Source organism: Pelodiscus sinensis, chromosome 6 (genome assembly GCF_049634645.1).
Source record: "Pelodiscus sinensis isolate JC-2024 chromosome 6, ASM4963464v1, whole genome shotgun sequence".
Classification (NCBI taxonomy): domain Eukaryota; kingdom Metazoa; phylum Chordata; order Testudines; family Trionychidae; genus Pelodiscus; species Pelodiscus sinensis.
Window position 1 is genome coordinate 85,866,275 of NC_134716.1, and position 27,370 is coordinate 85,893,644.

The following is a 27,370-nucleotide window of genomic DNA, read 5'->3' on the forward strand; positions in this document are numbered from 1 at the left end:
TAGATAAAACTTCAAGTAGAACTATAATACAACGGATAAAGAAATACAGTTGCTAAGAGATAGGCTAACAGCCTGAAAGCATGCTCCAGCTACCGTCACGGGCGGTAAGAAGGAACTGAGGGGGTGGAGGGGCCAGCAGGGGTATATATGCACTGGTATACTGGTGCCACTCCAGGGGGATCCCTGCTGGCCCTACGGATACTGCTAAGGGAAAAAAGCTCCGGAATCCGTGCACGCGGCGTGTGTACACCCAATCAAAATGGACATGAGCAACACATCTTGAGGAACTACAGTTACAAGGTAAGTAACCTCTTCTTTTCAGCACATATTTTCATTGAAATGTAGACTGTTTTCCATGTATGTGAGATTTCATACCAAATTTGCCGAACAAATGAGAGGCAGAGCAGAAAAAACAAGTTGTCACAATCATCTCTGGTACTTTCAAAGTATTTTAGCAAAAGTCATCTCTTTTACAGATGGGAAAGCTGACCCATAAATGAAGTGACTTGCCCAAGATCACCCAGCGGGCAGAACCAGGAGAAAAAGTAGGTCTCTATGCTCTACCCAGTGGGCAGCACTGTCCTTCCACATCACATCAGGGCTTATGTCAATGTTCCAGGGGACCTACATGCTGCTAGAGATCATATAGTAAGTGAGAAGATGGCAACTTCTTCGGACAGGAAAGTATGTCTAGCCAAGGCAAACAGACTGACAGGAAAGTGGCCAAGCTAGAACAGCTAAAGAACAGAAGAAAGACAGTTTACAAGACAATTAGGACTGACAAATGGCACTACTGGCAAGTAGACAGCATGAAGAAAGGGAAATCCCTCAAGACTTCTCTTCATGGACTAGCAACAATCTGCCACCAGTCAAGAAGCAACAAACAGTAAAAGGAACCAGAAATGGCAAAACAGCAGATGTCAAACTGTCAAAATACTAAAACAATTCAGAGCAGCAGTTACAGGAACATGTCAGAAGGCACAACTATCTTAGTTGCAATATCCTGATCCCTCAGCTGATTAGGAAGCTTCTGTCCTCAGGAAGCATTCAACCAAAGGAATCTATCACAATCTGCCTCCTCCAGGAATAGGCAAAAACAGTTACCAGCAATGGGGTTTCCCAGGTGGAAATACTTCAAAGCCACAGCTTTGGATATCATGTTTCACTGGCAACTTTCATTATGCCAGCTATATTTCCATTGTAAACTGCTCCTGTTTGCTTGGAGTTAAAAATTACAATATTCCCCATGCAAAATGCTGCAGTAAAGAGACCCAGTGATACGGATATTGCCAAGATATTATAAAGACTACTGAAGAATAAACAATTGCATAGTGGCATGGGGTATTTCAGTCACTGATTCATATGCACCTGCTGCAAGAAATGGCTGTGGCTTGCTGTGAATTGGATGTGGCTGGAGTTAAGCAAATATGAATTTTTGCATGCAAATCAAATTGAAAAATGGAAAAATGTTTAGAGCATAGGGATACATTTTATCCTTGGCTTTGTTTTGCCAGAGATCCAAGTGGGGACGTCTCCCCAACCAACTCTTTCTTTCCCAGGGTACATAACCTTTCTTATGCTGAAATTCTAGAACAAGAAATAGATACTCGTGTTTGTGTTTCCCAGACTGGAGAACCTTGAAGATGCAAGGGCAGGTGTAGACATTTAGAGTTAAAATAAAACATTTTACTGGGCAGATAGCAGCCTGGAGAGGTACCTGATTTTAAAAGACAAATAATAAGAACTCACACTGTATACATAAGGACATTTAATGCTGCTTTCAACCAATAGCCAAAAGAAACATTATTAGCAAATTCCCATAGAATAATAGAACTGGAAGGGACCTCGAGAGGTCATCGAGTCCAGCCCCCCGCCCTCAAGGCAGGACCAAGCTCCGTCTACACCATCCCTGACAGATGTCTGTCTAACCTGTTCTTAAATATCTCCAGAGAGGGAGATTCCACCACCTCCCTTGGCAATTTATTCCAATATTTGACCACCCTGACAGTTAGGAATTTTTTCCTAATGTCCAATCTAAAGCTCCCCTGCTGTACTTTAAGCCCATTACTCCTTGTCCTGTCCTCAGTAACCAAGAGGAACAAATTTTCTGCTTCCTCCTTGTGACACCCTTTTAGATATTTGAAAACCGCTATTATGTCCCCCCTTAATCTTCTTTTTTCCAAACTAAACAAGCCCAGTTCATGAAGCCTGACTTCATAGGTCATGTTCTCTAAACCTTTAATCATTCTTGTCGCTCTTCTCTGTACCCTTTCTAATTTCTCCACATCTTTCTTGAAATGTGGCGCCCAGAACTGGACACAGTACTCCAGCTGAGGCCTAACTAGTGCAGAGTAGAGCGGCAGAATGACTTCACGAGTTTTGCTTACAACACACCTGTTGATACAACCTAGAATCATATTTGCTTTTTTTGCAGCAGCATCACACTGTTGACTCATATTCAACTTGTGGTCCACTATGACCCCTAGATCCCTTTCCGCCATGCTCCTTCCTAGACAGTCGCTTCCCATCTTGTATGTATGGAACTGATTGTTCCTTCCTAAGTGGAGCACTTCTATAAATGTTTTGATTGATGTATGAAAATCTCTTCTTCATTCACCTTACAGGACAGAAGGCTTCTAAATAGGCTTTATTTATTATAGCCCACTGGCTTAGAGTTGGAGTCTAAGCCTAGAGCCTGCATATCCAGGTTCCCAATGCCAGTTTGAGATCTTTAGAGAACTCAAGTAAAATTTGTTTAAGAAACCTGATTATGCAGAAGGTGGTATCTTCTATGGTTTCTATTTCTACAGTTCTCTTCATGGATCTGTAATTGTTCTAAATCTTTTACAAATTTTGTACTAGCAGATTTGACTTGTCTCTTACATTGCTCAATAAATTATAATTAGACATCACTTTGCCCCAGACATCTTTGTGATGGACTTGGTTTCTCTTTTTTCAGAAATTTTCTGTGAAAGCAAAGCCAAAGCTTAGGCCTCCATGCTGCTCTGCAGCATGACAATCAGATTCCCCAAGACATCTCCTCACAAATTAGATGTTTAAGAAACAACATTATCAAAATTACAGCATTAATGGGATTCATGCTTTTTTGCTTACTAAATTCTACCTACCTGCACAGCTGATGAATGCCCAATCAAATCACCAATTAGCTCCAAGGAATATGATGTTGTGCTTTCTTGCATCTTTTTAGCAGTTTGGCTTGCTTGCTTGTTGGCCCTTCCAAATCCCCACATGGTCAGAAACCCTGGCACGCACATAAGAGAAAATCCTTCTGTTTGGCAAAGGCTTCTATTAACATTTGACTGACTAAACATATACTTAGAGGACTCTGGGATATTGTCACTTAACTCAAAAATTGTGACATTACAATTTAAATAATAAAAATAACCAATGAGTAAAACACATTTCTGCATTATAACTACACACTTAAATCAGGAGGTAACAAACTCTATATACGGCCCCCCTGCATAGACCTGTCATGGCAGGCAAATTAAATTACCTGCTTAGATTCTAAATGGGATGAGACAGTGAAGGTGGTTTAGCAGAGAGAAATAGCTTAGAAAAAGAGTAGGTTTGTCTCTACTCTGAGCTGCTGATTGGTTTTTCTTAAATTGACTGGAAAAGGAGGAATGAAGAAGCACTGATCTCTCTCTCTCTCTCTCTCTCCCTCTCCTCAGTAACTTGCACAAATACGTTTTTATGTTTGACAACAGCTAACAAGCCCAAGTTTCTGGTCCTGCACTGTTTAGGAAGGAGAATGTAGAGGTAAAGAAAACTATCACTTAAAGGGACTTAAGGACAAAAAAGCCCCTGCCAACTGCTCCTCCAGGATTGCTCTCAACAGCTGTTGTTCCTGGTTAATCAGAAGCAGCTGCAAATTCAATTTTCTTAAGTTACAAACTTAAGCAATAAGGAGCTGGTAACTCTGTAATTCACGATAGGGATAGCCCTTCTGCTGCTGCTCTTTCCCCCATGTACTATATGCAGTCTCTCTTATCCAGGTTGATTCCCTACAGGTCAGTACTCATTTAGACCCCAGTCTCCAAACCACAATGGGTAAATTTATGAATGACAGTTGGAAAAATTGGGCATCCTCTACAAGCTGAAGGCAGGCTGGATTTTGGAGAGGGGGAAACAACCCCAGGGATCATCTACAGTGCCAGGTGAGGCAGATGCTGGGCTCAGGGTGCTGTTTTGCTTGTTTGTTAGTCATAAAAGGGAAAATAGAATGTTTGAAGTAAAATGTTTCTGTATGTGGATTCATTATTCACTCATCTAAAACGTTCTGGGCTTGAGAACTAAATTTTCTTTGAGCCTCCCTGCATGTTGTCAGCAATGCCCTCCTGGGAATAAAGGAGCCGGGTGTCTTCCATCAGTAAGTGAATATAAGAATAAAGTGAAGTGAGAACCCAAGTGTGATCCTGTGAATCTTTGTATTATGTAACTATGGAGGGGAGGATGCTAAAGCGCTCCCTGCATGGCGTGCCTTATGGGCTAGGGCCAGCCATGCCTAAACATCATCCAACCGCTCTACTTTCTGACTAGAGCACATGCACACACAAAAACACAAGAAGGGTAACAAATTGGAAACCTGTATGAGAGTGATGACAGGACAAGTGAACAAGAACAGTACTATACAACAGCAACTCCATTTATTCCCCTAACATGTAGTAGCCCCATGTAACCTCTTCATTTGCTTTTGATTATAAAAGTTATGTACCGCCTGAGGACATCTTAAATCATGTTACATCACAACTAAGCACCACAGCTGAGACTTTGAATACCGAGTATCGATTTCATATTGAAGTGTTTATAATCAATGCAGAGAGTGAAAACTGGTTGCAAAGCGTAAAAATAAGTTAGAATGACTCTCCAAGGAAGCTGTGATCTGTGGTGCATTTTCTAAGAACAGAAAAACAGGCTTAAATATATCTCCGTTCCAACAAAGACCCTAAGGAAGAACAAAAGGGAGAAGGAGAGCTCTGTGTGGTGGCTCTCTGCAACCAGCCGTGGCTTTGACAAGGCTCCACCTGTACAGTGGTCTACGTGGCCAGAACTTACTGCAGAAACTGCATAGATGAGGCTATGCATACCAGCTGCCTGAAAGTTGCTTTATTTATAAATTCAGGTGGGGGGGGGAGAATAAAGGAAGAACAAAATTTCCCATGAAAGCTGCTTCAACTGCAAGCGTGTCCTAATTTAATTTTTTTTATGTTATTCTGAGGAGCATCTAGTCTTTTACAGTCAACTTTGGTGTCCATATGTGGATGGGTATTTATTTAACATCAGTTTTATATACCCAATTCTCTTTGGAGCTATAGACAAACCTGTTGGAACAGGCTCAGCTGGAAGCTGCTGCTTTTCTCGTAGCTCCCAAATGCGAACACTGCCATCTTCTGAACACGATATCAACTGCCTGTCCAACCAAATGAGAAATTATATTGAAACAACCAGCATTAACACATTAACACAAATCTACTTATAAAAAGTCATTACAATACAGTAAGTACCCCAAGATTCTACCCAATTTTATTACCAGTAGCTCTTCAGACATTTAACATGATTTATTATTTAACCTCTCTTGCAATAGGAAAAATTAGTGAACTCAGAAAAACTAGTATAAAACTATACAAATTTGCAATCCCCTCTAATCTAATGCTTTTATAAATGTATTGCTTTTTTTTAAAAAAAAGCTAGTCTTAAGCTGCAAAGACCAATGCATGTATAGTCTTTAAGCAGTGAACACTCATCCCATTAGATTACTTGCATGCTTTAAGTTAAGCAAAGAATGTTTGCAAGATCAAGGCCTTGTTACCTTCTGAGAGACATCTCCATAAAAACAACAGTGGAGAACAACAACACAGCTATTAGATGTAAATGTCTATCACAACCAGCTTTCTTGTCCTAGCTCTGTTTTAATAGATTTGTAACACATCTGGAACTATTAAGCTCCTGGTAGAAATCTGGCTCCTAGGAGAAAAACTAGGAGTGATTATTTTCTGTTCAATATTTGTTCATTAAATTAATTAGGCTGGTTTTGAGCAACCTACATGTTTAAATGAGTTTTATCAAATTGCTTTGGTTTAGCTTTACTAAAAAATAAATGTGAAAAGATATTTCCATAATATAAACTAATTATTTTGCTAAATTTGAATTTTAAAAAGTAAAAGCTTTGTCATTTAGAAGCTGTGTACTGAGCATCCTGAATGATGATATTCCATATCAGATTATAATGATGTAGTTTCAAAACTAAAAACAAGGCTCTCAATTTCTTAAAGGCAGATCAAGCCAAAGATCAGGTATCCTATGCTGCCTTGAAGTTAAATGTAATCGTGCACTTTGGCCATAGTCACCTTTCTGAGCTTTGCATTTCCCTACTGCATTACAAAATTTACCATGACTTTTACCTGCTTGGAAGTTTTGCAATGTGCAATACAGTAGAGTCATGAGCAGTTCTCTGGCAGGCTATCAGACGCTTCATTTGAAGGTTATAGACATATATGCCCTTCCCAACAGCAGCAAACACACACTAGAAAGAAAACTCAATAGAACATCATACAGAAACATCTTGATTTCCAGAGGTATTATACGACCTATCCTTTTAACCTGCATTAAAGCACTGCCTTCTGACATTTAAAAATACCAAATTGGTAACGCTTTGACACTTCCTGGCTGAGAGGGGAAGATTGCTTAATAGGGAGGAGATCTTGTATATCATTGTTACAAAATTAGCACAGCACAAAAATATACTTGTAATTATACCTGAATTCCATTGCGTGTTTCTTTTATGGAATATTTTTACTCAAAAACATTTAAATATATTGTGACAGTGTGCTCCCCACACTAGCCCTGCAGAGCAGGCTGCAGAGATGAGTTAGTCTCTGGGAGGAGGGGAGTGATAAGAGTGACCAAACCTAGAGGAGTGTAAGTGGGGAAGACCAGGAGGTATGGAAATTGCTCAGGGAAAGGCAGCACAGTACAAAAACTGGAGCTTGGTTGTGGTGTAAAGAGGCCCTGAGCCAAACCTGGAGTAAATGTTGGGACTTGGTACCTCCACCCAAGCAGAAAACTGACTGACAGGCTGCTGAAGAGCAGAAACCTTGATACCCTCCTCCTGGAAGAGGAAACTACAAGAGTGACCTGTCCGGAAGGCTCATAGAATGCCGTGGTTCTGGGAGCAGTAGAATCTGTTGGGATATACCCACTAGGAGCATCAGCCTGACAGAGTTAATCCTAAGGCCCACCAGGAGGCAGCACTATCCAGCAGCGAGTAGAGCAACCCATTACAAACTGGTGGAGAATGTGGCAGGACGGGCGGGAGGTGTCATGAAATAAGGAGTCAGTACAAGTTACATCTCTACAAACCAGAACTCTCTTGTCCAGCAACATCTGTGATCCTGGTGTGCTGGGGGGCTAGTGCAATGCAAGGGCAGGGAAAGCTGGGAATGGGCTGTGGGAGGGAGGTGGGATTGGCACGTATGACCCAGCTGGGCTGCCCAGGGGAGCTGGATAGCCTGGTGCACAATTCAGCTGGGCCCCCAGAGGTTTGGGGGGAGAGGGTCAGAAAGGCCAGCATACAGCTGAGCTGGGGGGCATTGGAGGGGGGTAGAAAGCCCAGTGCATGACTCAGCTGGACTGCCAAGGAAGCCAGGGAACCCAATGGGGCAGCAGGGCAGGGGGTGGGGCCAGCAGCAGAGGATCCAGAAATGACCTCCCCTGGTCCGGCTAAATTCCTCATCTGGGACCAGTTAGGGCCCGATGGTGCTGGACCAGGGAGGTCCAACCTGTAAGAATTCAGGTGAGGGGCAGTAAAGACTTTCTTTGCTAGGGGAAGATGTCCCCTACTAGGGTGGATGCTGGAGTTGTTGTTCCCACAAAGGGGAGATAAGAAGCAACAGGAGTGGGTTCCTGCTATGTGGGGATAGATATTAGAAAACCAGCAGCTTTACAGAATATCTCAGCAAAGAAGCAAGAGGAGTCACAAAGGCCAGGAATGGGAAAGGTGCTCCAAGACTAGGAGGCCAGAGGTCTAACCCTGAAGTGTTACAGCTGTGAGAGCAGCAGGCATCTGAGCAGGAATGCTCCAATCTGGAAAGACGCAGAGCTTTACCAGGACACAAGGAGCGAGGAGAGGGCCCAGTGAGCATCACCCAATAAGCAATTGTGTTAGAGGAAAAGGGCTATATAAAGAGATATTGATCCAAACAGGGAGTTCAGAGAAGGGTAAAGGACCAAGGAAAAAGATAGAGGCCTGTAAGGAGCTTGTAAGAATAGTAGAGAAGCCAGGGGGAAAATAAAGAAATGTGAGAACAAGAAAGAGCCTCTGCATTAATTAGTGTCCTCCCTGGATGCTTAACAGTGAGATGAAGCCCATTGCTTCTTGTCCTATCCTCAGAGGTCAAGGAGAACGAGGAGGAGGGAGACAAATTGTTCTCCTTGGCTTCTGAGGATAGGACAAGAAGCAATGGGCTTAAACTGCAGCAAGGGAGGTTTAGGTTGGACATTAGGAAAAACTTCCTAAATGTCAGGGTAGTTAAACACTGGAATAAATTGCCTAGGGAGGTTGTGGAATCTCCATCTCTGGAGATATTTAAGAGCAGTTTGGATAGACATCGATCGGGGATAGTCTAGACGGTACTAGGTCCTTCTGTGAGGGCAGGGGACTGGACTTGATGGCCTTTCAAGGTTCCTTCCAGTTCTAGTGTTCTACGATTCTATGAACCACAAAACAGTGGAGCCTCAGAGCCTGGGAACAAGGATAGAGGAGGACTCTGAGCAGATGGAACATATGAGAGAGAAGCTATTAACTGCAGAGCAGGTCTGGGTGGAGGCCGCACAGGACCTGTGGTTCTAGTGGAAGAAACACTATGGAGGAATGAGATGCATCTCTCATCATGAGCTATAGCCTAAGAGAAGAAAGGAGTGACCTGAGAGCACAGCTGTAGCAGGTATGAGTAGGTGATTTAGAGCAGAATGGGTTGAAGTCCTGAGACAGAGAGTTTGTGATGAAATGTGCTCCCCATACTCTCCCTGCAAAAGCTGACTGGGCTAGGTGGGCACAATCATCTAATTAGGCTGCAAGGGTGGCAGTGAGGAAGAGAGCTTTAGTTGGGAGGCAGCTTCTTAGAGAGAAGCTTACTTGTGAGGAACAAGTGGAGTTTCTATACAAAACAGGAAATGGAAAGTAGCTGGGACTGCAAGAATTCTGTAGCCTATGGTAGGAGGGAGTGAAGAGATTGGGAAATCTAGAATGTGGAAGGCTACAAGGTATGGACATGGCTCAGGGAAAGGCAGCAAGGTGCAAGGACTAGATCTTGGCTGCTGTGTAGAGAGTCTCTAAGCTGAAATCCAGAATAGAGGGTAGATCCAGGTTCCCCTGCCTGCCATTGTGGGACTGGCACTGAGGCAGTGACGCTGAAGACTGTCTAAGACTGCTAGAGAGCAATAATCTTGCCACACTCCCTCAGAAGAGGAATCACAATAGTGGCCTGTTGAGAGGGCTGAGTCATGAAGAGGACACTGTGGTTCCTGGAGCAAGATATGGCTATGGAGGAGAAAACAGTGTAATTGATGGAAGGAGTGTCTGCCTGATGGGCCTAATCTGCAGAACTACAAGGAAGCAGCCCCAACCAATGGTGAGTAGAGCAACATATCACATCTATCTAGCCCAATTCTAATGTAAAAATACATGTAGAAAGAAGAAACTAAAACAGAAGAAATTGTACATCGGATCACTTTGTATAAATCAAACACTAGCAATTGCTCTGCAGTTGTTATGCGCAAAAGATTATTGATTAGAATTTAAGTTAATTGCCAGCTTTGTCACAAGTGATTTGACAAACTTTTGTTTCCTCAAAGTATCTGAGTTTGCAGAAAAATGATATGTTGTGAGATCTTGATACCATTTTATCTAAACTATGGGGTCTGGGCCAGTGTATTTCAATTTTTTTTAAGCACTACACAGATGCAAGTTCTATAATCTAGACTTCTCAGGTCTGGCATCATCTGTAACCCCATAGGTGTTCCAAGGCTGGAGCACTCTGGGGGATGGAAGGAAATCCAGTGGGTTGGCCCCAAGAGTGTTGCCAGACTAGGGAAGAATGAACCCTCCGTGCCCAGGAGTAGAGGCAGCTAGCAGCTGGGAGCAAAAGGGCTGGCACTGAACTCCCTTGGTCCAGCAAACTTCCTGCTTTGGGACTGGTCAGGTCCTGAGGGTGCTGAACCAGGGAGATTCTTTATATTGTGGTACCATCAAGAGGTTTCGATAAAGAAGTTGAGCCCCAGTGAGCTGGGCACTATACGCTCCTATAACGAAAGATGACCCCTGCCCTCCAGAGCTTCCAGCAAATTGTAAAGGCTAAAAGCACTATTGTTTACAGTAGTTCTCAACAGAATGTAAAGGTGCTGTACTAACATAACTGTACAGTTCCCCCTCCATTATGTAAGTCTGGTTTGCATAACTACCGTATTCCACTTGGATGGCAGCTGTTATTAACCAGAGGGTAGTATTCCACATAATCACTTCACCATTATTCTCAATAAATGTACTGGGCCTACGCAGGTCTGTCTAGGAACTTTCTCCCAGAATACTTTTCTGGGATGGTCTTATAAATTTGGCAGAACCAAGCAATCCCAGGGCTAAAATGGCCATTTTGTATCAGTTTTACTTTCCTCTCTTCTCTCATTTCTGGAAACAGTTGCCCATAGAGAGATGCTTCCTCATTCAATCCAAATAAGGCAGAAATAAAGAGAATTACTTCTAAAAACTAATAAGATTAGGCTAACACAGTGAAATAATTGTTTAAATTATTTTAAACCCCCTCTTACTATTTCCTTCAGGCCAAATCCTGCTCTCTCTCGAGTCCATGTGAACTGTGTAATTGATTTCAATGAGGACTAGGTCTGATCCTCTCTCTCATCCACTTCCTCCTGCTTTCATTTCCACAAGAACTGTGCCACACCTGGATTTATATTGGGTAACCTCAGCTCTTCCTTCCCTATTTTATTTTTAAATTCAAAAGTACTGTGGTTGCTCAGAAGTGAGCCTTGTCAACTTGTAAGAAGGGGAGGAGATTGTTCTCTTTTCCTAAGGATAGTGGGGGGAGCTATCAGTGTTGATCGTGGCAATTTTCATCATGTCTTAACAACAATGTCCTCAGCTGAATTTCTTAGAAAGAAGAGCACCCTTTTGTTATCACTGATATATTACTAGGCCCAGAACTACAGAGCTTCTATCTTTGCAAACTTCTCAATCAACTACATTGTTCCAAGAGACCTGGCCAAAGCCAGGAATACTTTTTTACTGCAGTGTAAGATATGTTCATAGTAAAGCACAAACTTTAAATGTGCACTTTATTTAATTCAGTATTAAACTATCTACAGCTAGAACTGTCTGGGAGGCAAATCTTGTACTTATGCTCCAAAAATTAAAATATCTTAATTTCACTAAAACAGGCACTTACCTAGTTTTTTAAGCCAGCCTTTGTCAATTTAAAACAAAACATAATTGTTGTTGCTGTCTGATAGTTTCCAAGCTGAGAATCTAATGACTGTACTGAACTACTTAAGTTACCCACTGCTATTCTGTAATCTTGGGTTAGTCCAATCCAATTAATATTAACTGTATTAATACCCAATTCTTAAGACATGAATAAATCTGACAATCACTTTATTGCTTGCTAAAGTAAACTGTAAACTGAAAATGCTAATTTAAACACTTTGCTTTCTATTAAAAAGTAACCTTTGGAGGTGGGGGGGAGGTTGTTTATGTTTTTTGTTTACTTCTTAAAGGTTTTACCTCCTCGTCAGATGTTAAATGCTGAATTGAAACTTCACGTTGGTTTTGTGATAATTTAATTTCTTGTTGTGTAACTATGTGGAGAGCGGGGTCCCATGATGTGCATTCACATACTTGATTTGTCCAATCCAATGCATCCCAAACTATCAGCTCACCCACATGAGAACCGGTCACAAGTGTCAAATCTAGGCAAAGCACAAAGCCACATATAAATAATCCATTCCAAATTAGTAAGCGGCTCAATGAAAGCAACAGCAACAAAAAAGTTGCTAGATAGAACCTGTTTCTAAGTTAAAATTGGAGTTTTTGGTATGTATTTGATTAGGGAAAATCCTCTTTCCTTTCAAAGATGTTGTTCATCTGATTTTCTTTTACTGATATAAAATGTAAATGTTTTGAAAACAAAATCAGAAGGGAAAACAGTTAAACTTCTGTGATGTATACCATGACAAAGGTGCTACCAAGACAAACACATGCAAATACTCAGGGTTTCTTGTCCAAACCGTGCATGAACAGACGCTTATATTTTATTGGTGATTCACTGAATCATAGAATAGAATCCTAGCACTGAAAGAGACCTCAAGAGGTCATCAAGTCCAGCCCCCTGCACAAAACAGGACCAACCCCAACTAAATCATCTCAGGCAGGGCTCTGTCAAGCCAGGACTTAAAAATCTCTAGGGATGGAGATTCCACCACCTCCCTAAGGCTATGTCTATGCTATGAGACTCTTCTGCAAGAGGAAATGCAAATGGAGTGCTCATTTGCATATGCTATGCTCTCACGTGCATTTCCTCCTCGGATCCCTTTTGCTCAAGAGGTTTTTGTGCAAAAAAGCACTGTGTAAACTGCTTCTTTTTGCGCAAAAACCCTCTTTTGCGCAAGAGGCTGTTCTTTTTTGAGGAGGAACGGCTCTTGCGCAAAAGGGGTTTTTTGCACAAAGGAGCCGTCTACACTGCACTTTTTTGCACAAAAACCTCTTGCGCAAAAGGGATCCGAGGAGGAAATGCAAATGAGTGCAGTATATGCAAATGAGCGCTCCAGTTGCTTTTCCTCTTGCTGAAGAGGCTCGTAGTGTAGATGTAGCATATGTAACCTATTCTAGTACTTCACCACACTCGTCGTGAAATAGTTTTTCCTAATATCCAACCTAGACCTCCCCCACTGTAACTTAAGGGCATTGCTCCTTGTTCTGCCATCTGTCACTACTGAGAACAGCCTCTCTCCATCCTCTTTGGAACCTCCCTTCAGGAAGTTGAAGGCTGCTATCAAATCCCTCCTCATTCTTCTCTTCTGCAGACTAAATAAGATCAAATCCCTCAGCCTCTCCTTGTAGGTCATGTGCTCCAGCCCCCTAATCATTTCGGTTGCCCTCTGCTGGACCCTCTCCAATGTGCCCATATCCTTTCTATAGTGGGGGGGCCCACAACTAGATGCAATACTGCAGATGTGGCCTCACCAGTGCCAAATAAAGGGAAATAACTTATCCAGATCTGCTGGAAATGCTCTACCTAATATTCCATTAGCCTTCTTGGCTACAAGGGCACACTGTTGACTTATAATCCAGCTTCTCATCCACTGTAATCCCCAGGTGCTTTGCTGCTGAACTGCTTTTTAGCCAGCCAGTCCCCAATCTGTAACAATTTTTGGGATTATTCTGTCCCAAGTGCAGAACTCTGCACTTGTCCTTGTTGAACCTCATCAGATTTCTTTTGGTCCAATCCTCCAATTTGTCTAGGTCACTCTGGACCCTACCCCTACCCTCCAAAGTATCTTCTTCTCCCTCTAGCTTAGTATCATCTGCAAACTTGCTGAGGGTGCAATCCATCCCATTATCCAAGTCATTAATAAAGATGTTGAACAAAACCATCCCTAGAACCGATCCCTGGGGCACTCCATTTGAAACCGACCACCAACCAGACATCGAGCCATTGATCACTGCCCATTGGGTCATACAATCTAGCCAACTTTCTATCCACCTTACAGTCCATTTATGCAATCCATACTTCCTTAACTTGCTGGTAAGAATATTGTAGATGATCCTCTCTCAGGCAGAATATATACAACTTATTTCTTGGTGTGTAGAGGCCATTACGATACCCTGCAAAGTCTGATGAATGTCACTGTAGGATAGGCATTGTTAAGCACAACTGTATAATCAGATACATTGAGACAAAGACCAAAAATACCAGACACTGTTGGGTACAGGGACAGAGGGGCATAAAATCTGGGATGGAAGGTCCACCAGGAACACTCATTTTAACTTGTGTGGAAGGTCACTGGTTGGCTCCTGAGCAGTGAGGGCAAAGAGCTAGACTGTGATCAGGAAGGGAAACATTGCTGGGCTCCTACAAAATTAGGCTTTCCCTCCTGGAGTGAGGAAGATGATAAATTATGTTTAAACTTTTTTTTTCCAAACTAAGTTAATGGGTTTTTCAAAATCAGAAATAGGAGGTATAGTCAGTGTGTTCTGAAGAATCCTGTAGAGCCCTCAAAACAGAGTTAGGGTAGCTTTAAAAGTTGTCACTTCCATGAGCAGGGGCCATATCTGCTCCTGCAGCCTCCACACAGGGAAGGCACATGTTAACTCATCTTGGACCCTGTGCTAGTGCAGGGATATACCTGGCTCAGACTACAGAGCTGTTCAGATGGATCTGGCTTATTGTTGAACATTAAGCCAATTTATAGCAAAACTAAAAATCACAAAATGATTTTTGTAAGATTTAAATGACCATAATGTGTTGCAATCTTTTTTAAAAAACAGTGTAACATTTCTTTCTAACTTTGCAATGCCTCATCTGTAACTACCTACCAAAGTTTAGTAATTCTATGAGGCCGTGGAAGGGACTGATAGAATTATGTGTTTAAACTTCCAAGATAGCAAAAAACCCAACTCGTGGCTTTGGAATTCTATTCCTGTTGCTGACACTGGCTCCTTTGTGCCTTGGACAAGTTACAACCTATCTGGCTTAGTTTCCCCATTCATATAATAGGGATAATAGCACTTATCCTCACAACATCCCTGTGAAGTGTCAGCATTTGTGAAATCCTTTGACTATCTTTGCAACTCTATTTTAGTTCCTCCAGCAGTTAGAATGTTTTGTTCCAGTTGTGTGTGTGGCCACAAACAAACTAAACTTCACAGCTGAAAATATTCCACTAATTAGCAATACTAACCAATAATGCATCATCTTACCATTGACACTGACCAATGAGAGGATATTATCTTGATGGTCAACCAGACGTTTTAATTCAAGGACATCCCAACCTTCAGATCCCTCTGTGGAAACCACCAACCTAAAAATTACTTTAAAAGATAAATGGACAAATGTTCTAAATAAACATTATCATTTGGATAGAGTAAAATGCAGCTTTCTGTTTAAATGAAGAATTCAACTGTGAATTAAGTATGCCTAAAGTTTGTTTTAGAGATGATCCAATGCAATATGTACTTTAGAGTATAGAATAATCTCTTTGAGTGTTTTCTAACTCAAAAGCAGCTTTATTACAAAATCTTAAATAGCTTGTCTTCTACAAATGTCTATAACAAGAGTGCAGATGCTTAAAAGCGAACTACCAAATTGCAATTTAAACTACTGAAAACCCAGATCACTACTTAGTTTCCAATCTTTTATTTGACTAAGGTTAAGATTTTTGTAAATTATTTTTAGTAAAAGTTATACAGGTCACTAGTCATAACAAACATTCATGGGAGCCCTTGACTTGTCTGACTTTTTTTCTCAAAAATATCAGGGGAGGGAAATGATGGCTCCAGACACAGAGGAGGAATGACACTTCTGGCCCTAGCTCCAACTGCAGCTGTGGGATGAGGGCACAATTCCCTGGCTGGCCACAGACAATGTAGTCAGAGGTCCAATAATGGCATGGAATTATGGAAACACGCAATTTTGGAATTGATAGAAAATGCAAAGGGGACACCAACTAACTTACAAATACAAGAAATGGGACTGAATATAACTGGAAGTATTATGACATATGAAAGGAATGAAGACGTTTTAATTAGCCTCCTAATTCCTTTTATCCCTTACCAAGAGGACACACAGGCTACATCGAGACTGCATTGTTTTTCCGGGATACCAGAGGTATCCCGAAATAGCAATGTCGCATGCAAGGAATGCATCCGCTTTTTTGAAAATTTTTTCGAAAGAATGGACACACTCTTTCGCCATCCCTGTAAACCTTTCTCTACGAGGAATAAGGGATGGCTTGAAAGAGCACTTTCTTTTGCAATTTGGCACCGTGTATACATGCCAAATTTCGAAAGAGCCTCTTTCGAAAGTAAATTGAGAAGAGACGCAATTTGCGATTTTTCCAATTTAATAGTCCAGCCTCAGTGACCTTTGAGTAGTTCAGATGCAAATTTTATACTATGCCCCATTTATAAAAGTGAGATTATTTTTAAATTCTCACTTTATTTTTTTCCCAAAAAATGCTAGAAGTGGCTATTCTCCAACTACATATATTTTTACAAGAGTCATGATACGATGGTTTTGATTTTAATAATGTGCCTGGTCTCCTGATAATTGGAGTAGTTCTTTAGAGTCTCGCCTCTGAACACGTTTCGAAGATACTAGGTGTCTTGACTTAAAAAAAAAAAAAAAAAAAAAAAAGACTCATGGATAACTAACAGGATTATGTGTGTCTCTACTTTGAGAAATCCCATAAGAGTGAATACCTGTGAGCTCTGAGACTGTCCAATTATGTCCTCTGGATAATATTCCCTGGTTGACACCTTGAATGCGTAGCTTTAAGATTAGCAGACTCTAGAGATGCTTAACAAAGGTAAATCATCTGGATGGGGGGGGAGGTCAAATTATCATTATTTATAAAAACAACACGGAGGATCAAATGATCAGATCCAAGTTTGAGAATAAATGTATCTCCTGTATTAGAATTCTGCACTGGAGGTGCTATGGTACTGGAATGTATAGAACTACTGCAGACAGTGAGCATACATCATGTTTCCCCCTAAGAACATCTGGAAACTTGATTATAAATAATCAAAATCAAAAGACCATGATTCATGATCATAAACTTTCATTAACTGGGGAAAAGCATGCCATTTACTAACCCATATAGGAACCAAAATGGATTGGCACAACAATGGATGGAGCACCAGTTAGATAAGATAGTTTCATGATGAAATTTTAAAATGTCTAAAGGAAAATAACTAAGATGAAAGTAAAATTATTTTTTGGTTTAATAACTCTCTTCCACTTTAATAACGTTTCCAGCTTGCTTTGTGAATATAGCAGTATTCTCGGGTTTATTCAAATCAACTTCCTCCTCTATCCCCATCTGATCACTTACTGTTGACAGGATATTTTAGCATTCATTCCAAATAATACCTTTATTAGAAATGGTAAAATGGCTCCTGATTAATTTTGAAACAAATAGCAAGCCAAAGACTCTCACCCCACTGCAAGTGCGCTGTTCAGAGTTGCCGAGAACTTTTCAGAAAACAAGTGTGTTTGGGGTATTTTTTGAGGGGGGAGGGTTAATTTTTGTAAAGCGGTGTGACCAGCTAGTACTCCCACCTCTCTCTATATTCAAAAGATTTAGGTGGGTTTTTTTCTGATCTTCAATGACACATTGACCGAAGCATTTTATCAAAACCAGGTAAGAAAATTGGACCCAAATGACATTCTATCAGCTACCTTCTTCCTTGGGGTTTTTTTTTTTTTTTTTCAAGTATATATTTACCTGCATGTTCCCTCAGTCTGATCAGCCGCTTTGATTGTTGTTGTTAATTTATATTTAAAATGATGAATCTTGTGTTTTTAAAAATGTTTGATTCAACTTTAGAAAGTAATGAAGCATCCAGTCACCTTGCAAGTAAAGTAATAAAAAGCATTCAGAGATGAAGATATTGAAATGTAATACTCACTCAACTCTTTGCCAACAGCTGCTGCAACACAGTTTTTTGGCAATTCAACCAAAGCACTGATATCTACAAAACAACAATAAAGGAAAAAAGGTTATTCTCCATACAAATATAATACAGTTAAGAAACAGCAAGGAGAACTGTATCGGCTTGAAGATGGCACCACTGGGGCACTCTGCTCTGGTGCCGGGGTTATCACCGACTCCAATAGAAGAGTCCTGAGGTAAATATCTCTTTCTTGGTCTGAGGCTTAAGACTTTCAAATGCTGCACTTGTTGCTAATGTCACCGCAACACCTGAGGCAACTCTTTTGCTGATGACCAATGGGCTAAGGATCCTTGCACAACTCACAAGATTTGATGCCTGGGAACTGCGCATGCCCCATGTCCAAGCTGAGTCCCATCCAGGACAACTCACACACTACAACTAATGCTAAACTACTCTGCTAAGAAATTATGTAAACTAACAAAGGAATAAGTTTGTAAAAAACAAGTAGATAACAAAACTGACCCATGCAGCAGTGCCTTCCACCATCACTGGCAGCAAAAAGGAACTGAAGGCGGGGGAAGCTGGCGGTGGCTCTTATACCAAGCCATGCAGGCACCACTCCAGATGGTGCCATAGCCAGATTCCCCACTGATACTGTTAAGGGAAAACGTAGTGTAGTGGCAAGCACACACACACACAATGTGGAATAGACATGAGCAAGCACTTACATTAAAATTCATAATTTTTATAATTCAAGAAAAGACAGTTGCACATTTTCAACACGCAAATGAAAGGCAAGTTGATACCACATGTACTGGCAACATAAATACACTTAAATATATTTGTCGATGACTTATCAATTCATACATTTCAAAACATTTTAATAGTGGCTTCTTACAAATGTTCATGTTTAGTAAACAAGGAACTAAACCCTCACCTGATATAAATTAGCAAGGCTCCATTGGCTTTGATGGAGCTATACTAATTTTCACCTGCTAACTGTCTAATCTAATGTTGTACTTCCTGTTTGTCTAATTTTTAAAATATGTCTATTCTGCCATGCTACGCCAAATTATTTAAAACATTGTTGGTTTGATTTTCAGAGATGCTACATCCACTGAAATTAAAGGAAAAAGCAGTACCCTTTGGGGGGAAAAAATCAGATAGTATGACAAATCTCTTGTTACAAGGGGGACTTTGTCACCATTACAACTGTAAAATGACTTAGTGCTTGTAGTCTTGTGCAAAGTGTTGTACAAATCTAGAACATGGGAGTTCAGGGCATTCGTCACCTCACAATAGCAAGGTGCTATTCAGGAGTGGTACAGGGGCAGGGCAGGAGTAAACCGCCTGCCTTAACCCCACTGCTCCACCTCTCGGAAGCCATCTCAGTTAAACAGTGCCCAGCCAGAGCCTACTTCCTGAACCTTGTCCTTCACCCAGGCTGTGTCCAGACTCCATGCCTCCTTCGACGGAGGCATGTAGATTAGCCACATCGGAAGAGGGAAATGAAGCCGCGATTAAAATAATCGCGGCTTCATTTAAATTTAAATGGCTGCCCGGATCTGCCGATCAGCTGTTTGTCGGCAGATCGGGAGAGTCTGGACGCGATGCCCCGACAAAGAAGCCTTTCTTCATCGACACAGGTAAGCCTCGTGAAACCAGGTTTACCTGTGTCGATGAAGAAAGGCTTCTTTGTCGGGGCATCGCGTCCAGACTCTCCCGATCTGCCGACAAACAGCTGATCGGCAGATCCGGGCAGCCATTTAAATTTAAATGAAGCCGCGATTATTTTAATCGCGGCTTCATTTCCCTCTTCCGATGTGGCTAATCTACATGCCTCCGTCGAAGGAGGCATGGAGTCTGGACACAGCCCCAATGTCCTGCCCCCAGCACCCAAACTCCTTCCCAGAGCTTGCACCCTGAAACCCCTCTTGAACCCCAATCTCCTGCCCTGGGCTAAGCCTGGAACCCCTTCCACATTCCAGACCCTTTGGCTCAAGACCAGACCCTGCACCCCAAAACCCCTACCCCAACCTGGTAAAAGTAAGTGAGGATTGTGGAGGAAGGGGGATGGAGTGAGCAGGATGAGGCCTCAGAGAAGAGGTGGAGGGGGCAAGAAGGAAGGAAGTGGGGCAAGGGTATTTGGGTTTAAAGTAGATCTTACATTGCACTTAAATTGAAAAAGAGATCTTGTGATTAAAAAGGTTGTGGACCACTGAGCTAAAGGGTTCCCACCTGGCAACTCAGTTCCCAGCACAGCCTGAGGGAAGTAGACAGTGGCAAGCATGAAACTCCAGACAAGCCAAGAACTGAGCATCTTGCTGTTTCTTCTTCTGGATCCCTGGGTTGGGGTGGGAAGCAGATGTCTGGGCTGGGTCAGGGCATGGCTGGGCTCTGTGTGTGTGGGGAAGAGGAAAGAGTGTAAGGGTATCTGAGCAGGGGGGAGGGCCATATCTGTTCTGGGAGGATAGCAGGCTTGAATGTATTGGCTGGGAGGCACCTGCAAGCGGGTTGTGGGAGGAGTGATTGTGGGTGTATAGCCCCTCCCCTCCTGCTGGGTTCTGAGTGTGGGGTGGGGAGAGGCAGAGAAATAGTAACTGGGTTGTCATAGGGAGTTCTCTAACTCTCTGTTCCAGGGGGAAATATTTGTGTGTCTATTGTTATAGGCATACTAAATTACCACAAATAACAAACTGGTGTGATTATATAGTGTTCTGACATACAATTTGCAGAATTTTAAAATGTGTGCATAATTTTTTTGGTGCAGAATTCCCCCAGGAGTAGTACATTGAAAAAAATGAGTTCTATACTGTATTTATAGATATTGCTGGAACAGACCATACTTTCAAAGTACCAGGTTGTGACCCTTCTCTTCCTCTATACCATTTCTTTGGGTGTTCTCACACCTATGGTTTCACCTACCATTTATAATGAGGATTCATAAATTTTCTTTCTCCCTCCATCATATTTTGGCCTGTCTCTCAGACATGGGCTCCTGGATGTCTCAATTTAAATTTAACATGGCTAAAATTACATTTAATCCTTCCTCCCAAACCTTCCCCACTCCCTGCACTTTTTTGTCATCAATATCCTCATCCTCCAACTCAGGCCCATAACCTGGGAGTCAGTCTTAGCCTTGCTTTCCCTTGACTCGCTTATCCAAAGCCGTGTCCTAATATTGCCATTTCTTCCTCTACCATATTTCTAAAATCAGATATTCCATTTCTAAACCCACATGCAACTCCTCCTCTCCTGTCAATTAGTACCACCTCCTCCTATCTGGCTTCCCCCACACCTGCTATGATCATCTTCCTGGCCATACCTCTCCTGCTCTGAATCCCTTCATTGGCAGGCCTGCCGACAGTGGGTGTAAAGAAGGCTGGTGCCTAGAAGCCTGGTGATTTAAAGGACCCCAGGGCTGCCAGCCATTGTCGTTGCTACTACAGTAGAAGTGGTGGCCGGAGCTCAGGCCCTTTAAATCACCGCCTAGAGTGCTGCATTCCAGGCAGCTCTGAGGGACGGGAAAAGAAGCATGATGTACTCTGGGTGGCATGGGGGGGCTGGCTGCCTCTGGTCCCACCCCTTCCAGGAACAGAGCCAGCCTCTCCCACTTTGCCCAGGGGCCAGCAGAGGCTGTCAGCGGCCCCGTTCACTAGCATCCTCCGTCCCACCACCACAAGTTCAAAATCATTGTGCGCACTTTCAAGATTCTCTGCCACAGATGCCAGCTATGACCACTTATCTTCCACTGCTTCTCCTCATCTTCGACGCTAGGAATGTTAGTGGGTAATAGAATAGTCAACTAACTGCATGAAATCTTAGCAGTTAGTCAACTATTCTATAGTCCCTGCAGGCAGGGCTGGCAGCCAGTGTGCTCTGGCCCCATTCTCAGGGAGCCCCCTACCACCTCACGCTGCTGTCCCTGTATCAGAGGCAGCAGCGTGGGGTGCAGGCAGGAGCTGGTCTGCAAGGGGAGCCAGTTTAAAAGCCAGCTCCCCTCACAGACCGGCTGCCTGCTGCCCTGCGGTTTCGGATTCAGAGGCAGCAGCCCCTGTCTACAGGGGGTCCGAGCTCCCCATGGAGAGAGACTACTGAGGTGGCAGGTGAGGCTGCTGCAAAGCAGCCTCTGTCCACGTTGGCCCCAGCTGGCTGTGGACAGAGGCTGTTGCAGCAGCAGTCCCGGTCCGAAGGGAGCTCAAACTCCACCATGGACAGAGGTTGCTGCCATGAAGAAGCCTCTGCCCACAGTGGGCCCATTTTAACAATATACTGATTTACTAATGGATCAAAGCAGTATGAGTTTAAGTTCTTATCTGATTGTATTTACTATTCCTATTCTAAAAGTTCCCTTTGTTTAATTACAAGATTCATTCCTTTATATAAAAACCTATGCACTTACAAAAAGTCTATTCCTTCACAGAGGAATAAAAGCTAGTCTGTGGATCTGGTCCTCTGGAAGGGAAATATATAAATCACTAGCTAAGGATCTAGTCCAGCAAGTGACTGTACAATTATAGATAGCTGACATTCTAAAATTCATACAGCACATGAGCTTAAGTATCCTTAATTCTGAAATGATTAAGTTGACATTTTTAAAACTAGACAGAGGGCAGCTTTAATATACAATGTTATCTTTAGAATTAACGAAAATTTGCCAGGTTTCATTTTGCATCATTATACAAATCCATTTTACTTATACTTTATCTGCTATAATGAGCCATTTCCATTTTTACCTGCATCAGTAAGATGACTGGTCTTACACAAGAGATCTAATTTTCTGTTCCAAACACACAGATCACTCCCTCCAGATAACCATACATCCAGTCTTTGAAGAACTGTCAAACACTGCAGAACAAAATCAGACATATGGCCTTTACAAAAGTTCTTTAGGGAATTTTTCAGTGAAATGATTATCAGCTTTAGCTAGGTAAAACTGCAGGAACTATCAAATACATTAAATTTTCCTCCAGAATACAGAAGTCACTCATGAAACACCATTTTCACTAACAGAACTGTAGGGCAGAGGTGAGGAACCTTTTTTGGGTTGGGGAACGCTGTCCCACAGAAAAATCAGTTGGGGGCTGCACACAAGTGAGAAGCAAACCAAGGCTCCCTCCCACTGACGAGGCCCCCAACTGAGAAGCAGAAAGGCACTCCTCACATTTCCCTCATGCACCAGAGTTGGGGGGTGCTCAGGCTAGTATATTGTGTTCCAGTCCTGCGGGGAGATGGCGGGAGGGGCTGGAGAACCAGCATGGACTCCCAATCCTGGGGTGGGGAGCCCTAAGCCTTGTGGGGGCTGGATCTGGCCTCCGGGCCTTAGGTTCCCCATCCCTGCTATAGGGCCTGATTTTCAGAGATGTTCATCATCCAAAGGTCCTACTGATAGTGCTGAAAACCAGATGGGGGGGCCACAATCATAGGGATGCTGCAGGGTAGTCCTGGACACTCATGCACAACCCTTAGTACATGCCAAGACTGAGCCTGCCAGCTCCAAATTTCAATGCAGAGCCACAGTGGAGGCAGCCTGGGAGTAGGGCCAGCTACCAGGACCCATAGTATGCTGGGTTGGAGCATGGGAAGGAGTGAGTTGGGCAGGCTCTGGCCAAGCAGTGCTTATGTAACCCACACACCTGATGAGTGTAGTGTACTGTCCCATCCCATCTAATGGCACTAAGACCACTTACAGAGAGAATAATGAGTCTACTCTACAGCCTGAGGTGAAGCCAGCTGGCTTTTTAGTTCATGCAGCAGAGCAAGGGTGGGGAACCTAAGGCCCAGGGACCAGATACAGGCCCTGGCTTGCCAGATTCCAGCCCCCGAGGCTCAGGGTTCCCCTCATCATTGGGGAGCCTGCATTGGTGCTCCAGTCCCCCCGCTTGTCACTTATATGCAACCCCCAACCAACTTTTCTGTGGGTCAGTAGCCACAGACCCACAAAAGGTTCCCCACCCCTACAGCAGAAGCTCATGCACTAAGCTGCAAAGAAGAAGTTACTCACCCTGTGTAGTAACGATGGTTCTTCGAGATGTGTCCCCGTGGGTGCTCCACTCAAGGTGTCGGGTCCCGTCCCGGCGCCGCTGGTCGGAAATTTCCATAGCCGTAGCCGGGCCGGACCGCGCATGCGCGAGCGCAGCACGCGGCGTTCGCGCCTTTGCAACAGTCCGGCCCCCCCCTCGTCAGTTCCTCTCACCGCTCAGTCCCTGGAAGACAAAGCAGAGAGACCCGGAGCGGGGAGGAGGGTGGGGCGTGGAGCACCCACGGGGACACATCTCGAAGAACCATCGTTATTACACAGGGTGAGTAACTTCTTCTTCTTCTTCGAGTGGTCCCCGTGGGTGCTCCACTCAAGGTGAGTACAAATCAGTAACCCAGAATGCGCTCTGGGTCAGTTATCTTCTACCGTGGATAGAACCGCAGAGGCTACCGCGGCATCTGAAGGTCTTCCATATTCAGAGGATGATCGGTGGCTCCTATAATCAAAGTGCTCAGGGGACGATCGCCGCGAGGAATATCTGCTAACATACCCCCTATGATAAGATCTAGGCGGGGAGTAGCTTGGTGAGCGAGATCTGTATGATGATCCCCGACGGTAACAGTGATACCGTTCGCGATGAGCAGAATGACGAGACCTTGATCTCCATCGCGGGGAAGGCATTGTTTGGCTATGAGACGCCGAGAAATGTCTGACCCTCGCTGAATGAGAGGGAGAAATTGAAGGTTCAGGTGATGGTGAAATTGAATGTCTCGGTATTGACTTCCTAGCAGCCTTTGTCGGGACTGTAGAGGCAGGAGGAGCCTCCCTCCCTTCTACGATAAGGAACAAATGGCGGGGGGAGGAAAATGAGCTTCCGTCATATTCACAGCATTATCAGGCTGCTATCCTGCACGGCACCGCAGCCAGCTCCTTGCCCGCTGCAGCTGCGAGAGTAGCGTGATCCGCCGGTGCCGACTCGGCACGGTGGGGGCGCTCTGTCGGGCCCATTCATGTTGCTCCCCGGTGCCGTCTGCCAATGCCGAATCCGGTGCCGACTGCGGCGCCGGCTTGTCCTGGCTTATGGGAGCCGCTTGCGGTGCCGCTAGAGTTTGCGGCTGGGCAGACGGTAGCGACTCCAGCACCTGTGGCGGTGCCAATCGCTCTGCGTGAGTCAGGCTCTCAGCGGGGCGCAAAGCCGGTGCCGATAACGAACGGCTTGGCGGCATTACCGATTGCACCTGGTGTGACTTTCCTGGTTGTCTCGCCAGCCCGGACGTACCAGGCTTATGTCCCTGACCAACTCGGGAGAGTGAAGGAGGCGGAAGAGAGCACGTAGGAGAGGCTCTCTTCTTCTTTGACACCATTACCGCTGGCGATTTTGATCTCTTTCTCTGCCCTGCGGGAGGCTCTGAGACCTGATCCTCAGAAGGCTGTAAAGCCTTATCACACAATAGCAGTTTTAAGCGCATATCTCTTTCTCTGCGTGCCCTCGGTTTCAATTTCGCGCAATGGGCGCATTTTTGTGGCACATGCGATTCCCCTAAGCACCTCACACAGGCTTCGTGCCCGTCAGATGCCAGCATGGCTTCTTTACAGTGAGCACAGCGTTTAAACCCCCGTGACCCAGGCATAATGTGTTTTTTTTTTTTTTTTTTTTTTTAAGTAGCACCTAACTATATTAACCAAAGTTGACTATCTATAATCTTTCTTCTTCTCTTCTCTTTTTTTTTTTTTTTTTTTTTAAAAAGAACGGCTTCTGTCTGAGGAGACAAATGGCGTTCCGCCAGCAACCACGGGCGGTTGAGAGGAACTGACGAGGGGGGGGCCAGACCGTTGCAAAGGCGCGAACGCCGCACGCTGCGCTCGCGCATGCGCGGTCCGGCCCGGCTATGGCTATGGAAATTTCCGACCAGCGGCGCCGGGATGGGACCCGACACCTTGAGTGGAGCACCCACGGGGACCACTCGAAGAAGAAGGTCTCAGTTTCTTTTCCATCCACAAACAAGCAGGAGCCTATCTGCATTACACTTACCTCAAGGAGAGGGACTCCCCCTGAGGTGGTGACATGTCCCTCAGCTTCTAGGAGGAAAAACTAGTAGCACTATAAAGACTAAAGTGCTACATAGTTTTTCCTTTTGTTTTTGCAAGATCAGACTAACATGGCTACCTTCTAGGAGGAGGCATGGTCAGGCAATTCTACGCACTGCCTCTACCCACAGGCATTGTCTTCACTGCTCCCATTAGCCCTGGTTCTAACGGAAGACAGGTGGGGGCAATGCACACAGCCCCCCTTGCTATGGCTGATCCCAGCAGCAGCGAGGGTCCCAAGCCACCAGGTGCTTCATGTCTCATGGGCCTTTGTATCCTCCCCACCCAAGGTTTAGTCAGGGGACTATAGTACAAGGTATAGACAGGTCACAGGCTGTGAATTTTTGTTTACTGCCTGTAACCTGTCCATGACTCTTGCTAAAAATACTCTTGACTGAAGACAGTATTTTATACCTTTGGGTCTTTCAGCTCCTTCCTCAGTGTTACTGAAGGTTACCACAGATACCTCCTCCCCCCTTAACCATAACTGAGGTGTATATTTCTTTTTAAAGGAATAGACAACATTGTTATTTACTGAACTTAAATAATACTCTAACTGGGGCCCTATCAAATTCAGTTCATTTGATCCATTTCACAGTCACGGGATTTTTAAGATGGTCAATTTCACTGTTTCAGATGTAAACTTCTGAGATTTCACAGGGCTGCAATCCTGAGGCATCCTGACCCAAAGGAAGGTAATTAAGATAGAGGGTTACTAAGCAATTCTAGGGGGTCATGGCATTACCACCCTTACTTCTATGCTGCTCCTGGCAGGGGTGCTGCCTTTAAAGCTAGGCAGCCAGAGAGCAGTAAGGGCTGGCCAGGCATCATACGCTAAAGCTAGTGCAATCGCCAGCACTAAGGTGGAGGAGGGATTGCCATACATCTGGGCTTTCCTGGCGGCCTCTGCCTGGGCTAACAGTCACCATCACATCTGCGCTGCCTCCAGAGCTGGGCTCCCAGCCAGCAGTCTAAGCTTCCTGAAGCTGGGTAGAGTTCCTGGAGGTGGATCTATCCCAGCTCTGGGGAAAAGGAAGTAATGAGCCAGAACTGAGCCAGAACTAGCAGCTGGAGCTAGGCCACAGTATGAGCCCTCTGCCCCTCTCCTAGAATAGCCAGATTTCACTAAAGAGATCAGATTTTTGTAGTCCATGGCACACGTTTCCCAGCCATGAATTTGGTAGGGCCCTAAATATAACTAATAATGCAGCTTACTACTCCACATTCCTAGGAAGATTTGCTAGGGATGTAATTTTTGTTCCTAACCTTCCTCAGCTTCCCAATTGCAATACATCTATAATCACTTGGCTGGCTGAAGCACCAGATTTATTTGGGATCTCAAATCAATCATGGAACAGTGGAAGCATTCACTCCTGGGCTATGTCTAGACTGGCATGATTTTCCGCAAATGCTTTTAATGGAAAAGAGCGTCTAGATTGGCACAGATGCTTTTCCGCAAAAAAGCCCCGATCGCCATTTTTCGCAATCGGGGCTTTTTTGCGCAAAACAAATCTGAGCTGTCTACACTGGCCCTTTTGTGCAAAAGCTTTGCACAAAAGGACTTTTGTCCGAACAGGAGCAGCATAGTATTTCCG

General features: G+C 43.9%; 1 protein-coding gene across 1 annotated transcript in view; it reads right to left on the reverse strand.

Moving 5' to 3' along the window:
- Positions 1–27,370, reverse strand: part of WDR41 (WD repeat domain 41) — a 46,733-nt gene that overhangs the window by 1,496 nt on the left and 17,867 nt on the right. Inside the window, exons 6-12 of the mRNA XM_075932317.1 lie at positions 22,444–22,555; positions 17,723–17,785; positions 15,011–15,121; positions 11,816–12,000; positions 6,426–6,547; positions 5,346–5,434; positions 3,129–3,262 (exon numbers count right to left, since the gene is read on the reverse strand). Of these exons, the coding sequence (XP_075788432.1) occupies positions 3,129–3,262; positions 5,346–5,434; positions 6,426–6,547; positions 11,816–12,000; positions 15,011–15,121; positions 17,723–17,785; positions 22,444–22,555 (816 nt within the window). The remainder of the gene's footprint in view (positions 1–3,128; positions 3,263–5,345; positions 5,435–6,425; positions 6,548–11,815; positions 12,001–15,010; positions 15,122–17,722; positions 17,786–22,443; positions 22,556–27,370) is intronic.